This window comes from Conger conger, chromosome 5, assembly GCF_963514075.1.
Source record: "Conger conger chromosome 5, fConCon1.1, whole genome shotgun sequence".
Lineage (NCBI taxonomy): Eukaryota > Metazoa > Chordata > Actinopteri > Anguilliformes > Congridae > Conger > Conger conger.
In genome coordinates, this window is record NC_083764.1 from 59,383,350 (window position 1) to 59,406,806 (window position 23,457).

At 42.4% G+C, this 23,457-nt stretch overlaps 3 protein-coding genes across 4 annotated transcripts; 2 read left to right on the plus strand and 1 right to left on the minus strand.

Moving 5' to 3' along the window:
• Positions 1–408: 408 nt before the first annotated feature.
• On the minus strand, positions 409–5,475 carry dnajb4 (DnaJ heat shock protein family (Hsp40) member B4). The gene is made up of 3 exons (XM_061243734.1): positions 4,521–5,475; positions 2,851–3,425; positions 409–1,743 (listed from the first exon to the last, which is right to left on the minus strand). The coding sequence occupies exons 1-3, from the start codon at positions 4,729–4,731 to the stop codon at positions 1,510–1,512; spliced, it is 1,020 nt and encodes a 339-aa protein (XP_061099718.1). The 5' UTR covers positions 4,732–5,475; the 3' UTR covers positions 409–1,509.
• Positions 5,476–5,804: 329 nt separating this feature from the next.
• Positions 5,805–11,547, plus strand: slc25a24l (solute carrier family 25 member 24, like). Of its 2 annotated transcripts, none has more exons than XM_061243518.1 (11): positions 5,805–5,926; positions 6,055–6,181; positions 6,334–6,460; positions 6,927–7,014; positions 7,318–7,429; positions 7,758–7,916; positions 8,360–8,497; positions 8,831–8,938; positions 9,289–9,456; positions 9,843–9,981; positions 11,270–11,547. In XM_061243518.1, the coding sequence occupies exons 2-11, from the start codon at positions 6,059–6,061 to the stop codon at positions 11,449–11,451; spliced, it is 1,344 nt and encodes a 447-aa protein (XP_061099502.1). In that variant the 5' UTR covers positions 5,805–5,926; positions 6,055–6,058; the 3' UTR covers positions 11,452–11,547. The 2 variants fall into 2 exon arrangements, with proteins under 2 accessions (XP_061099502.1, XP_061099504.1); XM_061243520.1 differs by having other exon boundaries at positions 5,876–5,920.
• Positions 11,548–12,297: 750 nt separating this feature from the next.
• Positions 12,298–23,231, plus strand: fubp1 (far upstream element (FUSE) binding protein 1). Its single transcript, XM_061241883.1, has 21 exons — positions 12,298–12,459; positions 13,394–13,490; positions 13,899–13,937; positions 14,237–14,276; positions 14,406–14,452; positions 14,547–14,618; positions 14,926–14,983; positions 15,108–15,273; positions 15,366–15,464; positions 15,827–15,929; positions 15,978–16,018; positions 16,156–16,258; positions 16,390–16,626; positions 16,727–16,887; positions 16,996–17,144; positions 17,251–17,327; positions 17,754–17,882; positions 18,142–18,216; positions 18,671–18,733; positions 19,342–19,499; positions 19,810–23,231. Exons 1-21 carry the CDS (start codon positions 12,370–12,372, stop codon positions 19,816–19,818), a joined length of 2,013 nt encoding a protein of 670 aa, XP_061097867.1. The 5' UTR covers positions 12,298–12,369; the 3' UTR covers positions 19,819–23,231.
• Positions 23,232–23,457: the final 226 nt, after the last annotated feature.

The following is a 23,457-nucleotide window of genomic DNA, read 5'->3' on the forward strand; positions in this document are numbered from 1 at the left end:
ATTATTTTAGCCCTTGGATCATTAAACTAATTTCTGGAGACACTAGTGTGGCTGTTGCATTTGTGTTGCACCTCACCCTTCCTCTGCTCAAGGTTTTGAGGTCTTTTATTTCATCCATTTTATAAATGGAGTACAATGGATGTGGCACTAGCCTATGTCAGATCCAATTACTTATTTTAAACTTCCCAAAAAACATCCTTTCTCCTTCGCACGAAAGTTTGCAGAAGATAAATTAAAATGTGTAGTATTACTGCATTTTGCATTGCAAATAAATTGAGATGTCTGAAAAGCTTATACTGTGCTGAAGTTATACACTGTTCAATTATATGGTTAAGTTTTGATCAGAATTTTTAGGCTTCATTAATATACATTCAGTGAGCACTTTATTAGGTAGACCCGTACACCAGCTTGTTAATGCAAATATTTAATCAGCCAATCATGTGGCAGCACCTAAATGCATAAAAGCATGCAGATATGGTCAAGATGTTCAGCTGTTTCTCAGACAAAATGTCAGCATACGGAAGAAATATGATCTAAGTTACTTTGACCATGGAATGACCGTTGGTGCCAGACAAGTTTGTTTCAATATCTCAGAAATTGCTGATCTCCTGGGAATTTCACGCACAACAGTTTGCAGAGAATGGTGCAAAAAACTAAAAATATCCAGTGAACAGCAGTTTGGCAGGCAAAAACAAGTTGTTAATGAGAGAGGTCACAGGAGAAGGGCCAGACTGGTCAAAGCTGACAGGAAGATGACAGTAACGTAAATAACCATGCATTGCAACAGTAGAATGCAGAAGAGTATCTCTGAACACACAACGCGTCAAACCTCTAAGTGGATAGGCTACAGCAGCAGAAGACTTACGTCAAAAAAATAAGTCCTAATAAAGTGCTCACTGAGTGTTGGTAATGGCTACGCTGGAATCGTATTTTATGCGTCAAATGTTCCATTTATAAAGTTGGAAATAAGACCTTTTCAACTCTTTTACTAGTACCACACATGTGTACTCTATTTTAGGCTGATCTACTTTGACTGATCAAATCTCACTACTAGTTAAGTGAAAAAATGGCAAATTATTTAAAATTGAAAGGTGTAAAAGAAAGTTTCAGAACTCATTTTTATGTTTATATCATTAAAGGTGAATTAGCCAGTTACATTGTCATTACATTAAGGAACACATGTTCATGGTTTAGCTTATTTGGAGCCACTGCCTAAATCAAAAGATGAAATTTCTGTTTAACTCGGTATTGTTATTCAGCTTTTAATGTCATGTGTTTGACTACCGATGTAACAAAAAATATCAGTGAACTGGGAAATGAAACACATTTAAGGATTACATTCAGACATCAAAACCTTTACTTGCACTTAACCACTGTTGCATGCAGAATATTTAAAAATAAACACAATATAGATAAAAATATAAATTGCACATTCTTTATAAGGGCTTATAAATGGTCCAAGGAATGGTGTGCTGCCATGGCAACACCCATTTGTCCAGTCCACTCCGTTTACGAGGCTGGTAAATGACGTTTCAGAACATCCTTTGCGTTGGATGGGAGGCTGTCGGGAAAATTCACATCAAACTCTACCACCAAGTCTCCTCTCTGGTCTGCGTTTTTGGGGAAAGGAAGACCTTGTCCCGCAACAGTCTTTCTCATCCCCGGTTTGATGACTTCTGTTACCTTCAGGTTACATGTTTTCCCGTCTATTGTTGATACGGTGACTGAACAGCCGCACAATGACTGGAATAAGAAGAAAAAAAAACACAATATGAGACATTAATGTACTGGCCACTGCAAAATACTTTACGCAACACAAAATCTCTCCACAGGATTTAATTCACAAAACATAATTATACATTTGGACTGTGATAACACTGATATCACCCCACTTTGACTGAATTTTAAGTGGAGTTGATCAACTTGGGACAAATTACATGTGGTGTGTATCTTTTGGTACATTGTATTTCTCTGGGTAGCCACTTGACATTTGCTGAAGGTCCTCTTCGCAAAATTTGTGCTAATTTTGCATATAATCTGGTTGATCTTTTTTTGACACTGTAGCTTAGTTTCACAGACAGTGTAAGTCGCTTAGGACAAACGTGTCTGCTAAATAAATTAAACGTAAATGTAACATATGGTTGTCTTTCCATAGGTAAAGATACGCATTTGAACCTCAGTCAGACTTAACACTGTCCTGACAGGGAATCTAAAATGAAATTATAAAAAGTGTTGGCAGTCAAGTAAGCATAACACAGCATCTTGTACTGTATGTGGGTGTTAGGATGCTTGCTTTTTGGCAGCCCACAAGTGTTTGGGCTCATGTTTCATGTTTGGGTTCATGGGCATGCATAATGCTTCAACTATGACTGCATACTGTCCCTGGACACAGGAGAGCTACATATCAATGATTTCAACTATGCCATTTTGGAAGCACTATAAACAGCAGCCAGCTCACTATTTCTGTCAGAGTGAAATTCACTCCCAGTGTGTAGGCCGCTTTATTCATTTCTAACTATTGCTTTCTGTTGACTTGACATCTTTACAACAATGCATTTTTAAACTGATTTGTGTCTCGGACACTGATGTGTCATTCATTTCCTTTGCTCTTTGACCGAGACTTTAATTCTCTTTTAACGCCTTAGTATTTTCCTGGCTACTGTAAAAGTGTGAATAATAGTAATCTGAGTTAGGGTGTGATGTCAGGTTAACATAACCATCAGCGACTATCACAACTATGAAATCTGGCCCGTTTGTCTTTGGATCATCACACCCAGCTACTCCTCACATAAACGCACAGTGTATTCCTTTCCTTACCTGCCCTAAACGACAAGTCAAACAGCTTCTCACCTGCCGTAGGCTAACCCGCACCGGGTACACAATGTTCGACCCCTCTCGCCGGAAATGGGCGTGGGGCTTGTCCTTGATGACGAAGACGATGTCGGCGGGTATGGTGCCGGGCGACTCGTCCCCCTCCCGGGGGAAGGTGATCTTGGTGCCCTCCTTCCAGCCGCGCTTGATCTCGATGGTGAGGATCTTGTCCTCCGTGCGCATGGTGCGGCCGTCCGGGTTCAGCCGCTTGCGGGAGATCTTCATCCGCTTGGTGCAGCCGTGGAAGATCTCCTCCAGGGAGACGCGCAGTTCGTGGTGGATGGCCGGGTCCTGCTTGCGCCGGACCGGCCCCCCGCCCATGTGTCGCTCCCGGGGGAAGCTGTTCAGGTTGAAGCTGGTGAAGGAGCCGAAGGGGTCGCCGTCCACCTCCATCTCCTCCTCGTCGCGCCCGTTGGCCGCCTTCCGGCCGAAGAACATCTCGAAGGGGTTGGCGCCCCCGAAGAACGTGGCGAACGTGGCGTGGGGGTCCCCGTGGAACGTGTAGGTGAAGTTGCCCCCTTGTCCGTCGGTAGTTCCTCCGCCACCTTTGAGACCTGAGAGCGCCCAAAATTGGAGACTTTTTGTTACTCCCCGTACAAGTACTGACGGGGAATAAGTAAGCATGCAAGAATGTTCCAGCACTGGCCATAAATTTTACTGTAAATATTTTCCCGCCACATTCAAATGACGAGAGAATGTGATGCAGTTTGCCTGTTTATTATTTTTTCTTTTTTTGAATAGCCCAGTGCCCTGCCCTTTAAAGGCAAGGATTTATGTTCCCTCCTCTCCCTGTGAGATGTGGAAGTCTACATGGTTTTGTGGGGAATGTAGGGTCATGAGTCGTACCCGTCTGTGTTTAAGCCAATCATCTCACAGCTTTCAAAACTGGCGTTCTCGCTATGTGCATTTGGGACATGCGCACAGAATGCATGGGATGAGTCCAATTTCGTGTCAATTTTACAGGAAAGCTACCACTACATTCTACATAGCTAACGTATACAACACTGCTCAAACAAAGGGACAGCATGCCTTGGGCCCTAAATCACGATTTAACAGTTATAGCGCATTTTCATGTCTGCATGCAAGACAATCAACTGTTTTCCGATATTTAATATTTTATTTCATAATTTACCAACTTCAAAATCAAAAACTGTCACCTTAATAAACAACTGACACCGCGTTTTTCTGACGCCATGTAATGGGACAATAATATGTAGCTCCTCCAAAAATAGGCTACCGCATGCATCCCAACACATAAAGGAGAAAAACGGTGGCAGACAGTCTTGTAATATGGTTACCTGCATGACTGCATCGAGACCAAATGGAGACAATATAGGGTGCCAAATGTAAATTATTTTTCACCTTGGCTTACAGCTAATAGCCTAGTACTAATAATAAGAAGAATAGTAATACTACTACTACTACTACTTCTAATAATAATAATAATAATAATAATAATAATAATAATAATAATAATAACAATAATAATAAATAATAATAATAATAATATGAAAATCAATCATTCTTCACATTAGATAACCATCACGTCGGTCTGAAAAGACATGGCGTGAATAAGGATGTCACAGCAAGTCCCCAGCCGACAAAATACATGTGTAGCCTTATATAAATTTAAGCCATGCTAATGTTACCTTCTTCTCCATATTGGTCATAGATTTCCCTCTTCTTTGGATCACTCAGAACTTCGTATGCCTCGGCGATTTCCTTGAATTTCTCCTCTGCATTGGCCGCTTTATTTTTGTCAGGATGCCATTTCAGAGCCTGTTTTCTGTATGCCTTTTTTATATCCTCGTCGGCCGCTCCTTTCTGGATCCCCAGTATTTTGTAATAATCCTTCCCCATCTTCCCCTAAACGGCCCAGAGTAGCTAGCGGTTAACGTTATTCTCCACTGCAATAAAAAAACAGATTTGTCAGCACTGTTGTTGGGCGCTGATCAGCTCCCGAAAACGAAATCCCAGAATATGGCGTTAGCAGTTGGAATCCGTTGCGCTCAGAAACATTGGTAGCTTAGCGTGCAAGCTAAGAGTAGCCTACAGTGTATGCCCGCTGATATGCGTGTTATGAGTGCTGTTCTGAACTCAAGTGCGTTCGGTCCTTCCACCGCCCTCTTTAAATAGCCAATAACGTTACTCCCTCCCCTAGAATTCAGTGGTTCTTTCTAGAAAGTAGGTGCTGAAGCACGTCATTTCCCAGTCCATATGCTGATCAGTTTTTTTTTCTTTTTGCCCAGCTATTGTAACAAAAACTAAAAAGCTCCGTCAGTGATTTCATTTCATCGCATTTTAGACACTAAAAACGTATCTTACAACGAAAACATAATTATTTTAAATTACACACACACGGCTAAATGTGTATAGTATGTGTGACTCTTTAGAGCAAATAGCAAGGTACGTGAGTTAAACGTGCTCCATAATAATTAGCCTGACTTGTAATTTATAACGGCACAGCTGTTGTATCTGGTGCCGCTTAAGCAAGTAACGCTGAACGAGCCCACACCCTTGATTTTCTAGAAAGGACAGTTTCTCATGCACCGCGGTTAAGTTACTTAAGTTACTTGATTATGTAACCAACAAAATAATATAAATAGTTAACACCAAAGCTTGCTAGCCCAACTCCATTCAATTAAGCTTTCAAAATACGAATTCCACCCTCCAGTTGCATAGTTGTGAGAATTATCGCGAGCTGTCAATCACCCAAGGGCAGTTCTGCCATTTTGTGACATTTTTAAGCACTAATCAAGTTAATTTTGAAACACTATCCATTTGGGAAGCCATACTGCCTTATCAGGCTAGAATCATCGAGGACGCTAAAAATGTATCACGGTGTCCGACTGTTAAATTCCGCTATATGGCGCATTAATCGGAGAGTGCCATCTACCGCTCAGTATTGAAAGCGCTACTGTAATGTCAAGAGCGTAAAATTGCCTACCGGAAAGCGTGATAATGCAGGGGCCGCATCTGCAATATAGGCTACAGAACGCTCCAGACACAGGCAGTGCAAGAAAGTGACTCAGCATACCCCGCACACAGGGTAAAGGTATGCTGTTATCATTTAGACGTGCACGCTGAGGCTGCATGCAGTAATGGTTAGCCTTCGTGGTCATAGGATTGTAATCCTATTAAAAAGTAAACCTATTAATTATACTGTCTTTACATTTCCTCCAGGAGCATGGATCAATTTCGAAACCTGTTCCTTAAACTGGATAAAACTCAGGATGGTTACATTACGGTTGACGAGCTGCACGAGGAGATGACGAAAATTGGCATTTCATCTGTGGATGAGAAAGCCCAGGTATATAGGCTAGTTTTATTTTACCAACTATTAAAAATTGATGATGGCGACAGTCTACGGGATTACAATTTGTTCTTATTTATTTGTACTTGGAAATTTACGATTTGGCATTTTCTTTTGTAATAATGAGTTTTATACATATATTGTTCCAGGCTATTGTGCGGAATTACGACAAAAACCACGATGGGCGTTTAGATTATGATGAGTTCCTCGTCTACATGATGGACCGAGAAAAGAAATGGAAAATACATTTTCAGGCTCTTGACAAAAATAAATGCGGTGAGTTATTTTCCTCGCCTGAATATCTGCATTGATCAAAGACCTTCGCCCTTCTGAACTACCCCAGTGTTCCAGACCACTTCACAGTATTCCTTCTGTTTTCGTCCTAATTGTTTTGTTCCATTTCAGGTTGTATGCTACTTAATGACAACGAGAGCTCCGTGCATTTTTGTTGCTGTAGAATAATACGATTGTCAAGGTCGAAGCGTTGCTCTTTAGAAGAAGCCATTTGTTGATATATAAGCGACAGGGGAAAAAAAACCAGCGTAAACGTGACACTTCTGGGTCACATGTAGGACATTGTCCAAGCGAGATCCATCTACAGATGGCAGGCCAATAGGTTTATCAATAGGGTATCATTTCCACTTTGCGTGCGTGTGTGTGACGTGAAACGTGTGTGTTTCAATCAACAAAATATTAGAAGCCTAATGTTTTTTGTTTTCTTTCACATTTCTTCTTTGATTAGGAGCCATTGATCAGGATGAAATCATACATTTGTTTCAGGAGGTAGGACTGAACATTTCAAAGCAGAATGCAAAGCGAATAATACAAATGTAAGATCTCTTCTTTTCCTTTTCTTCCCTTGACATAACATCCCTTGACATACATTTTACATGTGTGCTTTTTAAAAGAATTTTGCATTCATAATCTCTTCTTTGGTTATTTCAAACAAGGATCACACCATTTCTCATGAAATAATTCATTGCCGATCGTAAAATATACTAATCATCAGTAATATACTGTAAATGAATGCTTTCATTATAATTAAAGTTTTGGAAGACTATTACCACTTACTGTATTATTTTGTGGTTAATCGGTTTGTAGTTTGCCCGATTGTGTGTTATTGTTGCCATCAGGATGGATAAAGATAACTCTATGACGGTTGACTGGGGAGAATTCCTTCAGCACATCATCATCAACCCTGCAGAGGACATAGCAGAGCTGGTCTCATCCTGGAAGCGCAGCATGGTGAAGATCTGCATGAACTCACACTCACATTACAGCACAATTACAGTCGGGTACACGTGATGGTTTACACTTTGAGATTTCAGTCTTCATTTTTTTTTTTGTTTTTAAACATAAGCTAAATTACATTAAATGTTTTCTTTTTTTTGTTGATGATTTTTAATTGGATATTTTGTATCATGTTTTTACCATGTTTATTTTGTATTTTGCCCAATGTAAGGTGACCTTGAGTGTCTAGAAAGGCGCCACTTCAAATAAAATGTATTATTATTATTATTATTAAATGCTTAACACTTTTGTCTTTGTCTTGTGATTTGGGGTGGTGCTTCAGGTGTTTGATGTGGGCGAGAGTCGTGCAATGCCGATGGAGTTCACTGAAGAGGAGACGGAATCGGGAGCCTGGAGGAAGTATATTTTGGCAGCAGGGATGGCAGATGCTGTGTCTCGGACTGCCACTGCACCAATCGACCTCTTAAAAACTCATCTTCAGGTGGATTCAAGCTACAGCCATCCCATATTGCTTAACGTCCTCATTTACAAAGGTCTCTTTTGTCATAATATGCACCTTGTCCTTACGAAAGACTGAAAACAGAGAATCTGCTTAGTTTAGACCAACATATTTTTAACTTTGGAAAGAGAGAACAGAGAGAAGCAAATTTCTTATGCCCAGACAAGTTTCAGTCTGTCGATTTTTCACTGTACTTTCATACCTTTTAAGCATTGCATGATCTAGTATAGACAAGATCATGCAATACTTTCTTATTTTTATGACTATTAAATACAAATATGCTGTTGAAATAAACTGTTTAACCATTAACTCATACCTTTTAAAACTAAGTTATCAGAAGTTATTCAGATGGGTACCCACTGCCTGTGTTTGAAGTAAAATTCTGTTAATATTCTGAATAATTGGATTACTTTGCGCATTTTCAGGTTTATGGCTCTAAATCCTTGTCCCGAGGATTCAGAGAAATGCAGTTAGGGGGCTTTAAGTCCATGTGGCAGGGGAATGGCGTGAATGTTCTGAAAGGAACTCCCCAGTCAACCCTCCAGTGCTTCATCTATGCTCAGGTGTGTTGCAGATTCACTGTGCATCACATGCTACTTCACAGGATGTAGCATGCTGCAATATTGGCCACACGATGAGCATGAAACCATACCATACACTCTAATCTACTGTGGTTTAGTGTTTTGTTATTTGTGATGAATTCTGCACCCAGGCATACTGGATAGGTATGAATTACAAATACGTAATTAGTTCACATATCTCTGGGTAATTGGCACTTGGGGATTGGCATGCATCGGTATAATCATTGGCTATTTCTCAATGATTGGGAAAAACAAAATGTGATTTATTTCGTGAGAAATGATGTATGTCATGTCTGACTGTGTCTCTGCCCGAAGATGAAGGTGCGCTATCAGGGTCCAGAGGACAGGTTGTCTGTGCAGCAGAGGTTTGGACTGGGCTGTGTGTCTGGGGCAGCCGCCCATGCTGTTTTCTACCCACTCGAGGTATCAGACCGCATTGCCAGGTCTGAGTGCGTAGTGTGAATTGTTTGTGGAATTGCCTCGTTCATGTCAGTCCGTGCTAATGTGGTGCACTTTGTGTGCTGTGAAACTACAATGGCATGTTTACGTTTACAATGTTGTTGCATATTTGTGATGCCATGACGGCATGCAATGAAAATTAGACTGTCATTTTTTTGGGGAGTGAGACAGGGGACATGTTGCATGAAAAAGTTGTTTAGAATGTATATTTCAGTGTTTGATAGAATCAAAGTTAATTATTATATTTACCAGTAGCTGCATCAGTGGTTGGTCAAGCTTTCTAATGCCGAAAATGCTGACTCTCTTTGCTGCAGGTGTTAAAGGTGAGACTGAACCTCTTGCAGAGGGATGCCTACAGTGGGATGTTAAGGTGTGCCAAGTCCATTTACCAAAATGAATCTGTCCTTGCCTTGTACAGAGGTTTCAAGCCCAGCATCCTCTGCATGATTCCATATGCAGGGGTGGAGTGTGCTGTCCATCAGGTAAAATAACTCTGATATGCCACCAAGCCTGTCTAAAGAGCTTATTCCATCCCGGTCCAAAAAGCGAGATTTATTGATAATTATTGAGATAATTATTGAGATAATTATTGAGATAATTATTGAGATAATTATTGAGATAATTCATTGAGATTTAATGAAACCGTGTTGTGGCAAGTAAAGGAAAACAATGTCTTGAATTTGGTGTTCAAAGGTAAATCAAAAAGTGAGAAGACCACCATCCAGTGTTATTTCCACGAAGGTATCTTTAAAATAATCATCACTGATTGAAGAGACATATTATTCCCTTGTTGAAAATGTTACTCACTCTCTTTCTGAAGTTAGTGAAACACTCAAATTATCAGCCACTTTTCTCTCTGTGTTTGCAGTCAATAATGAACTGGGCAAAGACAGATTCGGCCAACAGCAGTGATGCCAGGCTGTTTTTCTTCAGCTTTGTAGCCTTTGCATCAGGACAAACAGCCAGCTACCCCTTGGCAGTAATCAGAACTCAGCAACAGGCTCAGGGTGAGCACAACCTCTTACCTTTGAGAGGTCTCTGTTCACAATGCCAACCAGTTTGCAAGAAAATGTAATATTGCAGCCTCTAAACCCTCAGCCTGATTGGACTTATTCTCAAAGCAAGTTGCAAACTGGGCATAGAGTCCTCCTTAATACAGTCACCGAGCACTTTATTGGGAACATTTTTACTTTATTACACCTAATTATTCATGTGATTATCACCTCAGCCAATTGTGTGGCAGCAGTGCATACAATCTTGTAGATACGGGTCAGGAGCTTCTTTTAATGTTCACATCAACCATCAGAATTGGGAAAAAATGTGATTTAAGTGACTTTGACTGTGGAATGATTGTTGGTAGCAGACAGGGTGGTTTGAGTATCTCAGAAACTGCTGATCTACTGGGATTTTCACGCACAGTTTCTAGAGTTTGCAAAGAATGGTGCAAAAAAACAAAACAAAAATCCAGTAAGCAGCAGTTCAGCAGTTAATGAGAGATGTCAGAGGAGAATGGCCAGACTGGTCAAAGTGGACAGGAAGGTGACAGTAATGCAAATAACCACGCAATACAACAATGTTAACAGATCTCATTCTCGACAAGAATTCCCCACCTGGCTTTGCCATTACTTGCTAACATATGAAAGGCTGTGGGCTACATACAAGAAGAGCCAGCCTGAAGCGGTACGATGGACATTAAATTATTTGCCAGGCTACATGCTCAGTTAAAACTGTTGTAACTTGTGGCTACAAAACGACCCCACTGATAGGTTACTTGTTACTATTTAAGCCATGCTGATGGTGTATTACAATGTAAGCATATGCCAGTATAGCAGGGTTAGCTTGGCTAGTTCGCAAGAAGTGAAGGAGCTCCCTGCTGTCGGCTTAAAGAAATGGTATCACATCTCCGGCAACAAACTATTCTTTCTTGCGGGAGCTGGCTTAATGGTATGGGTAATAGTTAACCTATGTCCACTAGGTTTCTAGATATACAAAATGTATTTGATGAAAAGCAACATGGCCTTGCCATGTAAGTGAAACATACATTTTATTTCAATTATATTCACATTTCTTCCGTTCAAGTTTGGTTACTTGTCATGCAAAATCATATCTCTCTGGCGTTGGGACACAGCTCAATTTGTTCCTGGCCTGTAAGTGTAGCTGCCTTCTTGCATTTTCTCTTTTCCCAAAAACTGGTTGCGGCAGATTTCACTACAATCGAAGTGTGAAAAGTAGGCTATATTTTAAAAAGGTAATGTTCACAGAAGCAATGCAATTGTTTTCTCTTTTTCTTTTCAGCTTTCAATATGAATCCACAAACGTCAAGTGCAGTTCAAGGACTTGTTGATACCTATGTGAAGCACGGGCTGAGGGGATTTTACAGTGGAATGGGGGCAAGCTTTGTGCGAGCTGTCCCTTGTGCCCTTTTAAACTACACTTTATCCTCAAAACTTGAAATGTTACTTTCTTCTTTTGAGTAACAATTTATGTCAAAATATAGGCTTCATTTTGTACGACTGCATACAAAAGATGTTGTGAAATTTTATAACGTATTCCCCTGGTAACTATTTTTTATTTTTTTTGGAAGGTGTGCGTGTGTTTGGTTTCAGATATATTATGACAGATTCATTTATTTGTTTTGACTTATTCACTGTTCCGTTTTTTAAAGATGCTATTGTTGTATTTATTGAAGGCACATTTTAATGACTGAAAAAAATTAAGACTACAATATTTTCAACAAATAAAGAACAAACATTTGTTTTAAGGAAATACCTTTGTCTGTCCTTAATGCTGAACATATCATACTTTTCCTTTTAGATTTCAGGGATGAAATGTGTGAGTGTAGGTATATGAAATGCTGTGGGCTACATACAAGAGCCAGCCTGAAGCGGTACGATGATGATGAAATGGTACGAAATGAAACGTGTCAATGCAAGATGTAGGAACTCAATTGCGTGATACAAGCACGACGGATTTAGCTGATTATATAATTCTGTTACAGTACGGTCAGTATTTAAAATATTTTGAAATTCTAAATCATGTCACCAACAGTTTATAGTTACAAACAAGGTTTTAACCACGTATTACTGTGTTAACTTTTCACACAAATGTTCGATGTGACGAAAGTAATTGGGCCTATTTGTTTGTAGTGGGTATCGACAAAGATTCTATATGGCCCCGCCTCTTCCTCTCTGGTATCGGTATCACTTTGAGACACGCCCTTTTTAAGCCCGCCCTTGAAGAGGATTGATGTCCGGGTTAACCAATCGAATTCTTGTTAATGAATCTCGCGAGGTTCCCAACATGTTCCTCCCTTTTCTGTGTCGCAGTTTAGTTCATCATTTCCAGTCAGCAGCCATCTTCTCCACTTAGAGAGCAGATATTGAAACTGTTGCAGGATGGCTGACTATTCCAGCGTGGCTCCTCCGCCCAATGCTGGGGGTGGAATGAACGATGCTTTTAAAGACGCCCTGCAACGGGCGAGACAAGTAAGTTGTTTTTTTTAACCGGTCTGCGTATAGCATACAATGGTGTACTTTGTTTAAATAGTTTTATGACTCGTGCTCGTGAAATACGGACGTTACTTACCTAGACTAAGCAGGCCTACGGAAGTTGAAGAAGCTAGCTAACGTTGCTAGCTAACTTGGCAAACGGAACAAAAGATGTAGATGGCTGGCAGTTAATGAAAGAACCTCACCTTAGTTGGCCGGTTGTAATATATGTTACGTATATTTTACATTTAAGTTAAATGTTGGCTGTTGTTACGTTAGTGAGCCAGCTGTATTACTTTTAGACCCGTTGCTAAAATATCGAGCTAGCTAACGTTAGCCTAGTTAAATAGCGCGAAAAGGTCACAAGGCAAACAAAGAGTACACGCAGTACAAGGAGAACCTGTCTAGCCAGAATGTACACGGATATGTGTATCTAAATAACGTCAACATTACTTGATGATTCATTGGTCGAGAGATCAACAGCGGGCCAACGTTGATGTTGCTGTTTTTAAAGTTAGCGTTACTTCCAACCATGACCCGGTTTACCATCGTATCTGTTAGCCTGCTAGCTAACTGGCTAGCGTTAGGCGGTGTCTGTGGGTAGGATCTAAGTTAACTCGGAACATATTTTAAATGGCTAATTGGCTTAACGTTGCTTATGTGACTAAATCTAATTTGTAAATTAACTCGTTTCAGTACATGCGCTGTGTGGAGGGGCTCGGAGTAGCTACCTATGCCCACATCAACAGCCCCCAACCATAACGTTAGTTAACGTTACCGTACTCAGTGGGTGCATACAGGAAGTGTTTGGCTTGCTAGCCGGCTAAGGCCGTTCTTTATGAATTTAGCGGTCGCTTTCTAGAGCATCTCTGGCGGTGAGTAGTTCGTGTTTGTTACATTTGATCTGATGAAAACGTTTTTCCCCCCGCAGATTGCAGCTAAAATAGGAGGAGATGTTGGTGGTGCACCCCCTCCCACGACCAACGAGTTTGGTTATGGAGGCCAGAAAAGGCCATTGGAAGATGCAGGTTGGTCTGTGCTAATGTCCCTCAACACCATTCATCGCGCACTGAGGGACATCAGTTCTTTGCACCGGTGGACCCCAGTGGGTCAATTTCATACAGACATGTAACCGACGGACAGATTAAATCAGAAGAGCACATTCTTTAGTTACACAGAGAGATGGCAATGCCAGGCCTATATCAGAGGACCAGAGTACCCTGTTTTTCCCACTTGAGTTTCTGAAGTCATAAATGACTGTGATGTCCTTGATATAAGAAACAATAATGTTTTGATTTTATTTTATTGTCCTTGATTTAAGAAATGTATATTTTTTGTTCAACATTTTTATTTGTAATGGTTTCGTGAGGCTCTTCAGTTGAGTGATTGGATAAAAAGTGGGTGACGTTTTTCTAAACTAATGTTTTTAATTTCAGATCAACCAGAAACAAAGAAAGTTGCCTCTCAGATGGACCGTAAGTATCATATCACAAGCTTTTTTTTGTGGAATTTCTCAAATCTGCATTGATCTTTCAAGAGTTGTGTGTCGCTAATACAGTGGCACAGTGGTGTCAAATTGAGGATTTTGTTGCCAATCAATTAAATAAAACGCTGATGCTAAAATGCGCAGGAAACCGGCCAACACTGTGCCCCTGTAGTACTAGCCTACGTTCTGTAACCTGTGAGCTAGGTAGTCTAAGGGTCACTTTATAATATGGGACATGTCCCATACCAGTGGATTTGCCAGTCTTACTAGAACCGTTTATTCTTTCAGCTTACGCATCCATGATGGGAGGAATGAGTGCCCCTCAAAGGTAAGACGATGCAGTAATAATGTTAAAGCAGTATCATGTCATTCTAAACTATAGTCGCTATACTTATTCTTAACAAGTTCTCTCTGGACAGATGATATTTAATTTGACTGATGTACTTTCCTTTTTCAGATCCATCTCAGAAGAGTTCAAGGTTCCAGACGGGATGGTTGGATTCAGTGAGTTTTTTTTTTTTTAACGGCATGTTACTTTGGGAACACCATTGCCAGTGTGGAAAGTCTTATTTACTTAAACACTACTTCTCTTTTGTAGTTATCGGGAGGGGAGGGGAGCAGATATCTCGGCTGCAGCAGGAGTCCGGCTGCAAAATACAAATTGCTCCCGGTAAGTCATTGCTGATTGGATTTGGGAAATGCTGGTACATTAATTCAAGCCAAAGACCCTATCTGTAATTGGGTAGTGCAGTCAGAGCTCAAAGATATAGGCCTCCCAAGTTGTTGACTAACTGGACAGCCGAACATTGTGTGAACCCAAAAGTGGCTGTTCCAATACGTTTTTTAGCTTCTTGTACAACAAAAAGATTCTCTTCCTAATAATGGTCTTTCTTAATGGCTATATGTTTTGGTTTTCTTCTGTACTTGTGTAATCTGAATTTATCATTTAACAGCATTCTTCTCACTCTAATTTCCAGACAGTGGTGGTATGCCAGAGAGGTCTGTGACATTAACTGGTTCTCCAGATTCAATCCAGTAAGTACAGTTTATTCTGCTACTTGTTGGAAGATGGTGAAATGAAGTTGCTGTTGAAAATTGTATATATGCAATAAAAAAAAAAGTTTAAGCACTCGCCTGACACCTTGCTCTCCGTTCTCAGGACTGCGAAACGGTTGCTAACAGAGATTGTTGAGAAGGGCCGACCTGCGCCATCATTCCACCATAACGATGGCGGGCCAGGAATGGCGGTTCAGGAGATCCTTGTCCCTGCCTCCAAAGCTGGACTCGTGATAGGAAAAGGAGGAGAAACCATTAAACAGCTACAGGTGAGTCGGCATACAGGGGCCTGGTCCCACTACATCTCCCAGCATGCAGTGCCCCCCCGGTCTCACTTGACAGTCTTTGTCTCATCGCCCAGGAACGTGCTGGAGTGAAAATGGTGATGATTCAAGAGGGGCCGCAAAACACAGGGGCAGACAAACCTCTTCGCATTTCCGGAGAGCCTTTTAAAGTTCAGGTAGGAACTTTTTCACGGGGCACATTGGGTCTTTATCAATGGGAAGGGACTAGTAAATGGAAAACAAACTACAGGAATAGTCAAATTGGGGCAAATACTTGTTATTAGTCAAATCATTTTCTGTGTAATTACACATTTGCATTGCTAAGGAAAATTAGTATTTTGCTGCCACAATGAGCTCAGTTTCTCGCAACGGATTCTGAGTGCCACACCCTAAAAAATCTGCTGATTTTGGATTTTCACCTCCTTGGAGGTGAGGAACATGAACCTTCATGTTTCAGACACCCGGGAGGAGATGATGGGGATTACAGTGGACCTGCGAGGCGAACTTCATAAATTTTTCTTTTTCTCCCCAACTGCAGCAAGCCAAAGAGATGGTGATGGAAATAATACATGATCAGGGTTTCCGGGAGCAGCGGAATGAGTATGGCTCTAGAATGGGAGGAGGAGGAGGAGGAGGCGGCGGTGGAGGAGGAGGTGGGGGCGGAGGAGGAGGAGGAGGAGGAGGAGGAGGCGGCGGCGGTGGTGGCGGGGGAGGAGGAGGAGACCTGGATGTAAGTGAAGAGTTCATCTGAACATCCCCTGCAGTGTTGTTCTTGTGCTACACAAGTGGCCGTGAGCTTGATTGTAGATTGGTGAAAGATATTTTTTTTTTGTTTTTTTTGACCCGGTGACCTCTTTCTTCTGGTAGGTCCCAGTTCCGAGGTTCGCCGTGGGAATAGTGATCGGAAGAAATGGCGAAATGATCAAGAAGATCCAAAATGATACTGGAGTGAGGATTCAGTTTAAACCAGGTACGGAGATGGATCCATATCCATTCCTGAAATGTTGACATGCGTGCAATTTTTCATTCATTCCTGTTAAAGGTACATTTCCTATTTTACCGTTTTAACTCAAATTCGTCTCTCTCTCTCCCACTCGTCAGATGATGGCTCCACGCCAGAGCGGATAGCCCTCATAATGGGACCCCCGGACCGCTGTCAGCACGCGGCCGAGATCATCTCGGAGCTGCTGAGGAGCGTGCAGTCCGGGGGCCCACCAGGCCCCGGCGGCCGGGGCAGGGGCCGGGGGCAGGGCAACTGGAACATGGGCCCACCTGGAGGATTGCCGGAGTTCGTCTTCACCGTTCCCGCCATGAAGACCGGGCTCATCATCGGGAAAGGTGTGGAGCGCTGTCCTCGCGCGTGCTTGTTTTAGACTTGCTTGCGTACGGAACGTGGGCGGGTGTAGCTAACGCGGTCTGCCGTGGTCATTCTTCCCAGGTGGAGAGACCATTAAGAGCATCAGCCAGCAGTCGGGAGCCAGGATAGAGCTCCAGAGGAACCCCCCTCCTGGGGCCGACCCCAACCTGAAGATATTCACCATTCGCGGCTCGCACCAGCAGATCGACTACGCCAGGCAGCTCGTGGAGGAGAAGATAGGCGTGAGTATGGGCGGGGTTTAGCTGCAGGCACAACCCCCGCTTGGTCCATTGGCACTAATGCGTTCTGATGGAGATGGTCCTTTTGAAATATCTTGTCTTCTCCTCCAGGGTCCAGTCAGCCCGATGGGCGGTCCACACGGCCCCCCAGGCCCCCATGGAGGTCCCGGTCCACACGGGCCCCCAGGTCCCCCTGGGCCACCTGCACCAATGGGACCATACAACCCTGGACCCTATAACCAGGGTCCTCCTGGCCCTCAGTAAGCAGCCTTTAGATGTATTTTCTGCTGTGATAACTGCAGTGTCACTGAACCCTGTTCGTCGAGCTGGATGATTAATTGATTGTTTGGATTTTTCTCCTTGCAGTGGTCCACCTGCTCCATACCCACCCCAAGGCTGGGGCAACGGCTTCCCCCACTGGCAACAGGGTCAGCAGGACCCTGGTGAGTGTATGTCAACAACCAATCCCTAAAACATCTACATTCACTATTTTCACATATGTTCAACATTATGATCCATATATTACTTGTAATAAGCATTTCTAGTGGCCATCATCTGCCTCATCACTTTATTTTTGTATTTATTAGTTTATTTGTTCATGTTGCTGTAGTCACTGTAGTCATTAATCAATGATGCCCATACTCAGTTATGCTAAGTCCAAGCATGTGATCATCACCATTTAGTTGTGAATTGGCATAAAAGCGCTGGCTTTACATCTATGATAACCATAATCTTTATTTCACAAACCTGGCAATGGGTTAGTCCTTAGGTCCAGAGCAGGGCTCCACAGTAACCAGTGTGTCTTTCTCTTTGTGTCTGTGTGTGTGTCTGTGTCTGTGTGTGTGTGTGTGTCTGTGTGTGTGGCACAGGTAAAGCAGCAGCCGATGCGAACGCGGCAGCCTGGGCAGCTTATTACTCTCAGTACCAGCAGCAGCAGCCTCCAGCGCCCATGGCCCCAGCCAGCTCCGCCCCCGGCACCACTCAAACCAACGGCCAAGGTGAGGCTGCACCCCCCCACGCCTCTTAGAAGCATTAGTCTCCATGCAGGACATAGCTCACCTATTGCTGTTTTCATCAACAGCTTTGTAGGTCCACTATTTTGTGCCATAGTGCACTGATTATAAGGGGGGGGGGGGTGGACACACACACAGACTGCTGCCTTTGCCCTGCAAGACCAGGCACACTTAGCCAGGCAGAAGACTACAACTGCACCGTTTTGGAGAATGGTTATCAATTAAATTGTACCATTTTTAACAGGTGACCAGCAGGCTCCAGGTCAGAGTGGACAGGCAGATTACACCAAGGCCTGGGAGGAATATTACAAGAAATTGGGTATAATATTTTGCCAAACATAGATTTGGGAGTAGCCTGGCCAGGATAGACTGAGGAGCTCCATTGGTTACCACAGGCAGGCCAGGGGGGGGAGGGGCACAGCTACTGCAGGAGAACCCGTTCTTTTCATTTGCATGCGTCGTGTCTGTGCTCTTGGGCGTGTTCTGCTCCGGCCTCATCCTCTGTTCTTTTGTGCCTAACCTTGGCTAACCTCGTGCCTAATATTCACACTTGACCTGATGTTATCCGTCTGTAGTAATCTGTGTGACTACCGACCTGTACGTTTCCATTCTGAACTATTTCTGGCTCATTTCTGTGTGCATGCAATGAATGATGTGCAGTGTTGAAAGGAGATCTGGCAAAGCTGTAGATCATTTCATAAAACATTTTTTAGGAAGTAGCTGTTTGGGAAGTGTGGTGAGGGTTGCGCTGAAGCGTATTGTGCCTTTTTCAGGTCAACAGGGTCAGCAGCCTCAGGACTACACCAAGGCCTGGGAGGAGTACTACAAAAAGCAAGGTGAGAAAAGCCGCTCAATCTGAATAAGTGAGCAGGGCAGCCTGTGACTGAGTGCAGACCCCCTGACCAGTGGGGGCTCTGCAGACACTGCTGCCCCACAGGAATACAGGAGGTTTCTGTCCCGCCCCTGGGAGAAAAGCGGCGGGGTCGTTCCCCTCCTTACAAACCCCCCTTCGCCCATCCTGTCGAAAGTGCGGTCCCACATTACCATATTCCTACCACCCATTTCGATTGTATTGGCTGTGCCGTCAACTCGTCCTATCACATCAGAGTTAAAATTTGCCCTTAATTCACTGTTGTGCTCCATTAATTCTCTTCTAGTCTCGAAGGTAAATGGTGGTTTATTTTTTTGGGGGTTTTTTTCCCCCCAAAGTGTGATGCGGCAGCCCCATGTCTCTCCCTTATTCTCGTATGTTCTCAGTTTACCTGCATAAACGTGTTCGTCCCACTCATGGGCGGGGGCCGTGTCTGATTGGCCCTTACGCCGGCGCCCGTGTCTGATTGGCCCTTACGCCGGGGCCCGTGTCTGATTGGCCCTTACGCCGGGGCCGTGTCTGATTGGCCCTTACGCCGGGGCCGTGTCTGATTGGCCTCTTTGTGCTTCGCAGGTCAGGCAGCCCCTCAGGCAGCAGCAGCCGCAGCCGCCCCGCAGACGGGCGGCCAGCCGGACTACAGCGCGGCCTGGGCGGAGTACTACCGGCAGCAGGCCGCCTACTACGGCCAGGGCAGCCCGCAGGCCATGCCCGGGACCCCCCAAGCACAGCAGGTACACTCCCCATAAGACATCCGCTCTCGGTAGTGCGTGTTTCTCCGCTGAATCTGTCGGTGTGTGTGCGCGCGTGTGTGTGTCAGCGTCTCTCTCGGTAATGAAACGGCATGTCGTAGTACTTGTTCTGCGCTAATCTTTCCCCCCCTATAGGTGTCCCAGAACGCCATAGGAGCTGGCGCTTCTAGAAGTAACTCCTTTTTCCCCCCAATACAGGCTTCTATTTTAATTTTTTTTTTGTTTTTGAGCTGAATTTGGATGACCTTGTTGTTAACCTCATTTGTATCTCTTATGTATTTCTTCTGCACAGGGCCAGTAATGTGAAGTGGACATAGAGTATATGCTTCCTTGTCGAAAAACCTTTGTTAAATGTTTGGATGCAGACGTCTTGATGAAGATCTTAATTTCTCTGGTATAAAGTGTTTAAAAAAAAAACATATGCTCCGGAGGCAGTTTTTTTTTTTTTTCTTGTACAAAAATTGAACGGTTTGTTTTTAGTGTGGTGATGGCTTTTGGACATTCCAGCTCCTGTTTTTCATATTGTGGTCAATTCTCATGTTTATAAACTGTAGTAATTTCCATGTAAATCATCTCAGTTTTAAAATTACATGCCTGTTGTGTTTTGCAATAAAACAAAATGAAACCTCCTGTGTTGGTAAGTTGGGTTGAAAAAGTATGGGTTAACTGAAAATCTTGCAAGTTCCTTGGTAGACCGAAAGCGTAAATGCAGACTTCAATTTTGACTGTCCAAATTTGCTTGACTGAAAGTTCTAGTATCCTGTCTGTCTTCAACGTGGCTCTTATTTTGTATAATCTTTAGCCTGGTTTGTGAGAACTGCTGCTTGTAAATTGCAGGGACAAGTGAAGCCCCCATTTCCGTAACGGACTTGAGTTCAATGTTCTGCTTAGCGTTGCGATTTCACAGGCATAGGCCTACGTATCTGCCATAAATGTCCTTTGACGGCGAGTTGTGACACATGCAATAACCTAGTACTGTAGTGTTTGATTGTACTGTATTTTACCCTGGTCTCTTAACGTGAGGAAGGCTGTACTGTTCATAATGAGAACGACTTCTTCCCTCACAGGCAAGGTTAGAAAAGCGGTAAGCAAGCGCATTTTAAATGTTCCCTGAAATGTGACTTTGTTACAGACATTTTAGTTGGTGTGCTGCTTTTTATTATAATTTTTTTTACAGCGCAGGTAAATGTGTTCCAATTGATCATTCTTTGCAAATGATTTGTTGTTCCCATTTTAACATTTTAAAAGCCATTGTTTTTTTGTATATATTTGCTGGCTTCTCTCTTTTTAAAAAGAAAAACCGTATGATTAAAAATTCTGAATGCAAAATCGATTTTTACTCTTGCCATTGTCTGTGAAAGTGAATCCCGCATAGGCCTGTAGGTTTTTAGGGGTGAGGAACCATGCGCTGTTTGTCACCCATGATTTGACCCTCCGTGGGGCATTACCACTGTAAGTACAATATTGTGGGTCGTTCCCAAAGCAGGTCCTGTTTCTCTTTCAATGCAATGCAGTTTAGAGAAAAGTGAATTGGAATTTTTTTTGTAGATTGTTGGGTAAGTATCAAAAATATTCCCGCAACGAATTGCGTCCGATTTTGCTAACCAGATTTCCTGAACTTTAAAGTAATACCTGTTAAAGTTCTGGATTGTAAAGTTTTGATCTTGCCTTGCAGTAATGACTGTCATGTGCATTTAGACTGTCAAGCAACTGAAAACCTGGCATTGTAGTTCTGTTTTTTTAGACTGCTGCTTCTTAGGAGAGCTGGCAGGTCTGACCACTGTTTTGAACGCCAAAATGTGAGTTGACCCATGCGAAGCCCGTTCTTTCAAATTGCGGATAAATACATGTACAGTTTCGCTGAATCTGTTTGCAGGGAATGCTGAATTTTATGTAATTAAAAGTATTTTGCCTAAAATGTAAAAAGTATTAAAGTCCTGAAATCGTTAGTGTCACCATGTTCCATAATCGCTCCCTTATTCTGTTCTCAGTTCAACTACATAAACTTGTACGTCTAGCTCATGTTCTAGCATGTGAAGTTGTCTGTCGGTATGATTTCAGCATGTAGTCCTTGAAATGGTTAGGTATGTTGAAAAGTGCTTTAGCAAGACATCGCGCATTGACTTGATCTCAACCTGCCTGATGCCATTAAGTTATAGAGCATTTTTTTTGTACTGGCGGCTGTTGACTTGATGAGTTTTTACTGATTGCAAACAGTGCAATATTTAATTTTTGCAGTGTCTCCCAGACCTTGCACCTTAGGTTCTGCTGCAGTAATACAGGTAAGCATAACCTAAGGACACCAGTGTTTGACCTGTGAATGAATTGTTTCTGACTTGCCTTTTTCGAAGTAACGGTCAATGTCGACTTTGCAATGTGTAGGACAAATTTAAGAAGAGTTGTCAAAAGCCTTGTTCAACTTACTGCGACTGCAACATAGCGGCAGCCTTCATGTATTTTAGTTCAGGAATTATTTGCATGGCAGTTGAATTGTCTACATTATTGGAAGCAAGTTTTACACAAGACAATAAAATGCTAGACCGAGCGTGATTATTGGCAAAGTTTTAGGATTGTGAACTACATAGTCTTCATATTGGATCAGTATGTTTTCTTGTATGATTTCATATAGATCAGCTTTTCCATGATAAAAAGTGTATTGTACGTGCATTAGCTCCCGGTAAGTCCAATTCTGTGTTGTGTGATCCTGATGCATAGAGCTTTAGGCATTGCTTTCTCTCCTTAATGTCCCTGAAACGTACTGCATGCAGTAAGGAGCTTTCAGTATCTAAGTTGGCCCTGTGCTTGTTAATGATGTGTCCGACGACCGTGCAATTCTCATGACCTTGCTGTATCATGACTCCTGTGATGTAGTGTGAAAGCTTTTGATGCCCCGTTTCTGTAGTGCCAATATTTTAAAAATGCTGCCTTCATTTTCACACACAGTGTTGAAGATGCTGCAAGCATAGTTCGTAGAATCAGGCCCGTGAGCTAGTTTGTCCCTAAGGAAGAATCCTTTGAATCTTTCCCACTGGTGAACGTAGACCGATCAAGGCCTCCAGTTCTAAGGTAAACTCGAGGAACTGTTGTGATTGCAAAAGTGATGATGATGATGCTGTATGTTCAGGGACTGTGATGTCGTCAATTTTGAACTCAAAAGTTTGCTATTTAGTCTAAACTGTACTAACGGTAGTATGATTTTTAAATTCCATAATCCCAGCAGTTTAAAATTAGTTTAAATGTTGCTTCTGCTTTTTTCTAATGACGATGACAAGAATAGGGTTTCAATATTCACATAAATGTTGGATTTAGACAAATAGGTACTGTGTTTTTATTTTATTTGTGTTGACTTAATCAGTGACAGGATGGTTTTTGGCCGTAAATTCGATAGTTTTAAGCTGTCTGTATCGAATCTAAACTTGCAAGTATAAACTGTAGCCCCTCATTTGGGTGTGCGTATATAAATTCACATGCATGAGATGAGATGGTGTTTCCTTCCGAGACGTGTTCTCAACAGCATATTCGCGGGGGTGTAGAAACGAAGACAAAAAGAAGCTTAACTGAGAAATATGGAAAAGGGGAGCATGCATTAGAGGTAAACTAAATACTCAAATGTGCTGTGTATATTTCTGTACTTTTTAGGCATGCCTGTTCAAATTTTTGACTGTAACAATGTTACCATGTTTAAAAAAAATAAATAAACTTGTAATGCTGAAATATTTTTTTGCATTCAAGATCTGTTAATACCGGTTTTTAAATTGATTGACCCACAAACACTTAGGAATGGGTGCTTCCGTAGAGAAGACTGCCACCGTGGCTGGTTGTGGTATCAAGTGTGACTGAACTGCGTCTACGGTCCACTATGTAGGCTAGGGGGGGGGGGGGGCGCAGGGCCGATCTACGTGCGGTTTTTATTTTTATTTATTTTTTGTTGTGAGCAATT

What these genes read in the sequence shown, in the direction of transcription:
- dnajb4 (XM_061243734.1), bottom strand. Translation starts at nt 4,731, where the DNA reads ATGGGGAAGGATTATTACAAAATACTGGGGATCCAGAAAGGAGCGGCC. An exon ending in TGACCAATATGGAGAAGAAG is followed by an intron (nt 3,426 to 4,520) that starts GTAACATTAGCA and finishes GGGCGCTCTCAG; the next exon opens with GTCTCAAAGGTGGCGGAGGA. An exon ending in TGCGGGTTAGCCTACGGCAG is followed by an intron (nt 1,744 to 2,850) that starts GTGAGAAGCTGT and finishes TTCTTATTCCAG; the next exon opens with TCATTGTGCGGCTGTTCAGT.
- slc25a24l (XM_061243518.1), top strand. Translation starts at nt 6,059, where the DNA reads ATGGATCAATTTCGAAACCTGTTCCTTAAACTGGATAAAACTCAGGAT. An exon ending in AGTGCTTCATCTATGCTCAG is followed by an intron (nt 8,498 to 8,830) that starts GTGTGTTGCAGA and finishes CTCTGCCCGAAG; the next exon opens with ATGAAGGTGCGCTATCAGGG. An exon ending in CTGTTTTCTACCCACTCGAG is followed by an intron (nt 8,939 to 9,288) that starts GTATCAGACCGC and finishes TCTTTGCTGCAG; the next exon opens with GTGTTAAAGGTGAGACTGAA.
- fubp1 (XM_061241883.1), top strand. Translation starts at nt 12,370, where the DNA reads ATGGCTGACTATTCCAGCGTGGCTCCTCCGCCCAATGCTGGGGGTGGA. An exon ending in CAAAATACAAATTGCTCCCG is followed by an intron (nt 14,619 to 14,925) that starts GTAAGTCATTGC and finishes TCTAATTTCCAG; the next exon opens with ACAGTGGTGGTATGCCAGAG. An exon ending in CACTCAAACCAACGGCCAAG is followed by an intron (nt 17,883 to 18,141) that starts GTGAGGCTGCAC and finishes CATTTTTAACAG; the next exon opens with GTGACCAGCAGGCTCCAGGT.